Below are 7,027 nucleotides of genomic sequence, written 5' to 3' on the forward strand. Positions count from 1 at the left end.
ATACACGAATATAAGAAATACAGGGTGTCGTAAAAAAAATGTTACCATACACAAGAAAAATATTTCAGCGTAGTTCGTTATAAAAATTGAAAGAAAATTTAACGATATTTAATAAACACTTTATAAACGATCAAATTATTATAACATTCTTTTTGCGACACCCTATAGTTGTCCACATTTATTCCAACTTCCGCGGGCAGTTTAACAACGTGAGCACCCTCTATGTCGTTGTATTCTATGATCGATTCGTAGCGCCAAAATTGCTCGTGACAATAACAGTAATTAATTTATTATTTTGGCGCCTATTCGCTTCGATCGTATAACCACAGACGAGGTAACTTATCTACTATCATCGACGAGGTATAAGAATACGTATTGCAAGCTTATGGGATTTGTGTCACATGTTCTAAATTACTAATTTAGAGAATGGTGAATAGGAAAATTACGAGCAAAATGATCGAAGTTGATTAAGTAGTAAATATGGTAAATTGATATACAAATGTCACGAACTTGAGATATGTACCGACTGTGCATACAATGTATTTTTTTATCAACATGTGCCCAGCGTACACGTGTTTGAACCATGCCAGTTAATGTAAATGAAATAAAAACACGAATGGAAAGAAAAGAAAATTAAAATGGTACTCACAGTATATGCTCGTTTTTGAAAGGCACGTTTCAGAGGTATACATGTAGGTACTTACACTTGCTGCCTAATTGTTTCTGTTAAAACAGAACATCTTAAAAGATAGATCGGATTGTTAAGTAATTATTGCGCCATTCATAATTATTAAGATTTATGTATATTTGATTTGGTTAAGTAAATTTTGTCAGTGAATTGGGACACCTCCAACGGTGTCGATAATTCAGCATAGTCGATAAAATATTGCATTGCATGCTACGTCTCTTTAACTTTTTAGTCTGTGGTTTCATTATAGAGGTCGTTAGGTATGAATTAAACACGTATCATTGTCTATAAATTGTATAAATAAATTAGTTTGATTATTATGTTTTTTATATAGACCTTGGTATTTCTCTACGCTCGTTTGGAAATTTACAAAATCATTCCATTGTATAGGTAACTTGGGTGGTTTCAGGGAATAAAAAAGTCACAAAGTTGTTATCGATAGCGGTGAATTTTCTGCGGTGAATTCGAGAGATCGTGTTATTCGATTGTGACAAAGTTCACGTATTACGTGTACGAAGCTGAGAGCATAACAAATTTGTCGTGATGTGGGTAATGATTGCATTCAGATAACGCACAGTAACGAGCATCATGTGATGAGAAATTTGAGGGAAGATAAACCTGGGAAGAATATTGGTCTTTAGGTGTATGGAAGATCATAAATATTACACCAATGGCCTATCAATCGTTTCGGGAAGAATACATGCAAATGCCAGTAGTGACACGAGCTTATACAACAGCTTGTGTCATCACGACCCTCGCAGTGGTTAGTGCAAAGAATTGAATTACAGAGATTTTTCCACGTGTACAGAACACACTGGTTTGTGATACGATCATATATTCATTTAATTCTTTCTAATTTCAGCAACTAGACTTAGTATCCCCGTTTCGACTATATTTTAATCCAACATTGATTCTAGAACAATATCAGGTAAAAATGTTGCAAAGTAATCTTCATTCTATGATTCTTTCTTGAGGAATTTATAATTATCCTTGTTGTGTCAAATTTCCTAGGTATGGAGATTAATAACAACATTTCTGTTCTTTGGGAACATGGGTTTCAATTTCTTCTTCAACATGCTGTTTACGTACCGGTACTGTCGTATGCTGGAAGAGGGTTCTTTTCGCAGAAGAACAGCAGACTTTGTAATGATGTTCCTCTTCGGAGGCATATGTATGATTGTATCCTTTTAATATTGATTCAGTTAACTTCAGTAAGCTGTATAGAATACAAAGACATCGATAAAATGTGTTCAAAGAAAATTCCCTGAACTAGTTATAGGTGTTTGCGTGTTTTGTTAATTTATTATTTCTGGGTCATGCATTAACTATTATGTTGGTGTATGTATGGTCGAGGCGAAATCCATTTGTCAGACTCAACTTCTTTGGACTATTAAATTTTCACGTAGGTTCAATTTTGTCTTATGCTTTTAGCATTTAAGGAATATAGATTATTTTCATGTATTTTTTTAGGCACCATATTTGCCTTGGGTGCTCCTTGGGTTCACTGTACTTCTTGGTAATGCGTTGTGGGTAGATCTAGTTGGTATGGCTGTAGGACATATGTATTATTTTGCGGAAGATGTATTGCCACGTTTAAGGGGAGGTTACCGTGTTCTTAAGACTCCACAAATACTGTAAGTGTTATTACAAATAAGAAAGGAAATATGTTTTAAAAATGTTGCTAAGAATACAATGTTTGTTAACAGTAAGACTTTATTCGACGCACATCCGGAGGACCCAGACTATACCCCGCCACCTGGAGACCGTCCTGGTGGATTCAATTGGGGGCCAGAAGCGAATGTGCAATGATTCTAAATTTCAAGTCCTGCTTCCAAACCATCTCTTACCAATTGGCATATCAAGTAAATTTTTCTATTATTAGATATACGACATTGTTCCTTGATTTTCCCAGTTACTAACAAAAGTACTAAGTAATTACATTGTCTATGATACTATGCAAAGTATAGAAGACATCTATAACGACGATAAGACTTCCAATTTTTTACAGGGGTTACAATTTTTCACACGAGAAACTTTGGTATTAAGTGGAATAGCTGTCTGTTTTTCAGATTATATATTGTGCAAGAGATGTACACTGAGAATTATAATGAAAACAGTATTTCCCAGATAATCGACTATTGTGATACATTTATAATACTGACGATTTTTAGAGATGTATACATAAAAAAAAAAGAATCAAATTTCATGTTCCGTGTCTTTACATTTATTTGTGATGATTATAATAGGTATAATTTACGAAACACCTACAAAGTACAAAATTTAAAATATGCGTGTAAAAATAATTTTAACTGTTTTACCGTATTTTGCTTTGTCAAATTCATTTTGAAAAAATGTGTCTAATCTCGATAAATTTGTTTCAATGCTGTTTTCGTAGTTGTTATAAGCACTGTGCACAGTATAAATTTTTGCTGCAATGTTGTGCCTGAATAATATACAATTTTAACTAAACATAAAAGGTTGCAACTCTTATGCTCTTCATATATAATGCCTTTTGTTAGAAAAAGAAATACTTTTGTCATAAAATGTGAAGTACTATTTTTTACGTTTTACAGAGTCATGAAATTGAAACCCCTGATCCTAAAGAAGTTCTAGTATAAAAATCTTTAATAATTGAGTAATGTAAATACTTTTATTTATTCAGGTGCATTAGAAAATTCGTTTAATTTTACATTATTTACAAGGTAATATATTTGATAACGTGTTTGTCAACAGAATGCATAATACTTGCTAATAATAATACAATACATCACAGTCTTTTTCTTTCGTTGTGGGCATTTGATACTAAAAGAAACCAATAGAAAATACTTGTAAGTTATATGGTTATGCAGAAACCAGTAAATATTTAAAACTATTGGGAAGTAACATTGCTTTTCTTGTTGTTGTTTCCGTCGTTTCCATCATTTCCATGTATGTATGCACGAGTGGAAACAAAGCCTAACAAGTTGCGATAAATATTGTGTATATATTCCAATTGAATACACATGTTTGGGTATATTGGGTTACACGGTGGTGTGTTTAGGTGAATGTATAGTTATTAATTGGGAGATTTATTTCTATTTCTATTCAATAGAAAGGGTCGTTTATAGTGTTTTGTATCCTAAGGTATTACTTTACACTGTGATGTATTCGTATTGCCAAACAAACGAATGCATCCACAATACCTATTAGGAGAATACATTGGTCAAACCTTCTGCGACAAAATGCTTGTCTGCAAAAAGTTTAAACATTGCAATGAATTTCCACTCAAATAATTGTTTACAACTTACCAAATAATAGTCATTTTGTAAATATTAGATAAAAATGTTATTTATACGACCATTGCAATTAAATAAAATGGTTTGACTTAGTTTGACATATTACTGCTGTACACATTGTATGTATATCATTAATCTGTATGTAATAGTATATATACGTATTGAGTCTGTTTGCAAAAGATTCAATGCATTTATTTATTACAGTTAATTTTTATATAGTACATCTCATAGTTTGTCAGTTTTTACACGTTTTATCCATAATGCATTACAGTGTTACATGTTATTGTGCCATATAATACATAGTTATTATTTCACACAGTTAGTAAATAAGCAGTCATCAAATATTTGGTGCATGTATCGCTTTCTTATTATGAACACGAAGGAGATAAATGAAAGAAAGAAAAAAAACGAGATGATTTACAAAACCATTTATTTAGATTTAAATAATAAATGATTATTATAACAGAATATAATGATGTATAACTAGGTACATATACGCAATGACATGGACTATAATACAATGATCAAGATTCTATTGTACATATTTTATTATATTGCCACCGTTGCTAAAAGCACTGTAATGTCATCTGGTTTACCACCTGAAAAATACAAAACACAGATTGTGGATACACATTTACTTATTGATTCATTTGAGCTATCCTGAAAAGTAAACTTCCATTATTAAGATTTTCATTTAGGACAAATAAAATGAAGATCTTATTTATTGAATTTATTTGAAATCAACAGATCTTTCTCGGTAATATGTTTATTGTTAAATCAAATAGTGTATTCGTGTAAGTTGTTTGTTTTAGGTGTAAGAATTGAACAATATTTAAGGTACTACAAAAGGAGAGTAAAGTTAATACAAAGTCACCACCAAAGTATAAAAAATAGGTACATACATAAGACATAAGAAATTGTGAAATGTATGCTTTAAATAAATTGTATATATTTTTTATTGAAAATTATTTGTATTATAAGCGATCAGGATCATGTAATGTAATGTAATGTAATGTAATGTAATGTAATGTAATGTAATGTAATGTATAATGTAAAACGTAATGTAACGTGACGTAATGTAAAGTAATGTACAATGCATCAATTTTTATGGATTAGACAATATTGCCAATAAAATTGATGCATTCCTTTGTGGTATATTTGGTATATCAATATAATATTGCATACCTATAGTGTCAATTCCATTCTCTCTAGCACTTTGGGCGAATGGAGACATAAATGCGCCATCGAAAGCTAAGCTACGAGCCATCCAGGCTATTGAATTGGCAACTCCTTGTATTTTAGTGGGATCTCTTTCCCCTTGAACTTTACGCATTTCCGTAATAAGCAATTGGTCAGGCACATTATCAAAGACCCCGTCTGTTGCCAATAAAATTACATCGCCGTCTTCTACCCCAAAACTCGATGTATCTGCAGATTCTGGGCTGAAGCAGAAATAGAAACAAAATGGTACACTATACGTTAATGTCCTTTCATAGAAGTCTTCTATGCATACAAGTGCTTTACATAGCAAGTACCCCATATATTAATTCTTAGTATACCCCCAGGTATATTTATCTTCATAGAAAAGACTGTACCTGTCGCTAAGTACTAGACCAGAATGTCCTGGAGGTGGAAGAGACAATTGAAATGGAGTATTAAAGTAGTGTTGCTGTTCGGAAGAACGATGAACTACTTCCCCTTTTCGTACAACTACAAAACCACTGTCACCGATATTAGCTGCATAAATGCTGCTAGTCTCTCTATTGAGGACTATAACACACGCCGTACTGCTACCTGAAATAATATTTCTCCCATATTACAGAAAGCATAATATATTTCTAAACATTATCATCAGACAAAATGGATTCTCTTCATACCTAATATGGGTTGTTTATTTTCTAGTAATTCATAGTAACTACGTGCTAACAAACCAGCTGGTTCCGAAGGCTTGAACCTGCCCATAGAGACCAGTCTTTCGCAAGTTCTCATTAGAAAGCTAGAAAATTCTCCTGGATCGATTCCATAATGCCTCCATCCTCCTACACCGTCCGCTACACCTGCAGAATCAAAAGAAACATTTAATTATTCGATAACATCAGTTTGGTAAGCGCCCAAAATGTTAATTGCAAAAATACGCAAGAGTAATCTTGCATCTGATACAGGTAAATAAATAGCGTTAACAATCATCTAGCTAAACCAAATGAAAAGGAAGCACTAAAGAACAGAGAAAAAAAATAAAGAAAGAAAGCATCGGGGAGTAGAAGCATAGCAGTTTGTGTACAAACATTGTGAAACACGTATGCAAAGGCTGTTGTTACCTATCACTTCAACAGCTTTAAATTTGGCACTGAACCAAGCGTCGTCACCGAATTGCCCTTTGCGTACACGTCCTCGCGAGAAGTCTTTGGGAAAGCCACATACCGCTGATATAAAGGATGCTTCGCGATGTTTTTTCACGTTAGGGTCGGCGCACGCTGTATAATTTGATATACCATTCCATATCGCCCGAGACAGTAGCCTCCCGGTCCAATAAATGGACTGCATCATACGGTGAGGCTCAAACTCTTGTGTCGCACATCTTTACCAACTAAACAACGAATCTGCATGAATCGTGCAGCACGATTCACGAGTGTGTCGGAGGCATGTTTCTGAAAGAGGGTCTGATGCGTGATGAAACGTCAATCGGATCGATCCTCGTTGTTCCTTTCTGTTTCACTCAACATCGATTCAACACCGTCCTCGGAACCTGATCCACGATCCAAGCAACGAAGATCGGTCACCGCGATTCCTAATGAAATTATCTCCTGCTGGGGTTTGAAGCGAAAAAATCCATCCACCAGCGCTCCGTTAAGAAACCAACAACCTGAACCATCTTCAGTTATCTCACATCGATGAACAGAACAGTGCTCCCCCTACTCTTGAACGTCGAAAATCACTGCGAAGCATTCCCGTCTACTAATACGGTATTCCGTGGCGTGAATTGCACTGGATAAGTTAATTGTAAAGTTACCTTATTGTTCTAACTATTTTGAAGTTTATTTGGGAATTAATGCATGATACATAT

The 7,027-nt window shown here is 33.9% G+C and overlaps 2 protein-coding genes across 2 annotated transcripts; one reads left to right on the plus strand and one right to left on the minus strand.

Moving 5' to 3' along the window:
• Positions 1–900: 900 nt before the first annotated feature.
• On the plus strand, positions 901–5,645 carry Der-2 (Derlin 2). Its single transcript, XM_031973811.2, has 7 exons — positions 901–1,451; positions 1,551–1,616; positions 1,700–1,867; positions 1,968–2,090; positions 2,159–2,322; positions 2,395–5,430; positions 5,529–5,645. The coding sequence occupies exons 1-6, from the start codon at positions 1,359–1,361 to the stop codon at positions 2,495–2,497; spliced, it is 717 nt and encodes a 238-aa protein (XP_031829671.1). The 5' UTR covers positions 901–1,358; the 3' UTR covers positions 2,498–5,430; positions 5,529–5,645.
• LOC116425731 (protein phosphatase PTC7 homolog) lies at positions 4,377–6,875 on the minus strand. Its single transcript, XM_031973810.2, has 5 exons — positions 6,282–6,875; positions 5,841–6,020; positions 5,559–5,757; positions 5,149–5,405; positions 4,377–4,562 (listed from the first exon to the last, which is right to left on the minus strand). The coding sequence occupies exons 1-5, from the start codon at positions 6,508–6,510 to the stop codon at positions 4,513–4,515; spliced, it is 915 nt and encodes a 304-aa protein (XP_031829670.1). The 5' UTR covers positions 6,511–6,875; the 3' UTR covers positions 4,377–4,512.
• Positions 6,876–7,027: the final 152 nt, after the last annotated feature.

Source organism: Nomia melanderi, chromosome 2 (genome assembly GCF_051020985.1).
Source record: "Nomia melanderi isolate GNS246 chromosome 2, iyNomMela1, whole genome shotgun sequence".
In the NCBI taxonomy this organism is placed as follows: Eukaryota; Metazoa; Arthropoda; class Insecta; order Hymenoptera; family Halictidae; genus Nomia; species Nomia melanderi.

Excerpts from the sequence above, each read along its gene's own strand:
- Der-2 (XM_031973811.2), top strand. The coding sequence starts at position 1,359 with ATGGCCTATCAATCGTTTCGGGAAGAATACATGCAAATGCCAGTAGTG. Across the intron at positions 1,452-1,550 it reads TCATCACGACCCTCGCAGTG|CAACTAGACTTAGTATCCCC; the intron begins GTTAGTGCAAAG and ends TTCTAATTTCAG. Across the intron at positions 1,868-1,967 it reads TCGGAGGCATATGTATGATT|GTGTTTGCGTGTTTTGTTAA; the intron begins GTATCCTTTTAA and ends AACTAGTTATAG.
- LOC116425731 (XM_031973810.2), bottom strand. The coding sequence starts at position 6,510 with ATGATGCAGTCCATTTATTGGACCGGGAGGCTACTGTCTCGGGCGATA. Across the intron at positions 6,021-6,281 it reads TAAAGCTGTTGAAGTGATAG|GTGTAGCGGACGGTGTAGGA; the intron begins GTAACAACAGCC and ends TTGATTCTGCAG. Across the intron at positions 5,406-5,558 it reads GGTCTAGTACTTAGCGACAG|CCCAGAATCTGCAGATACAT; the intron begins GTACAGTCTTTT and ends TTTCTGCTTCAG.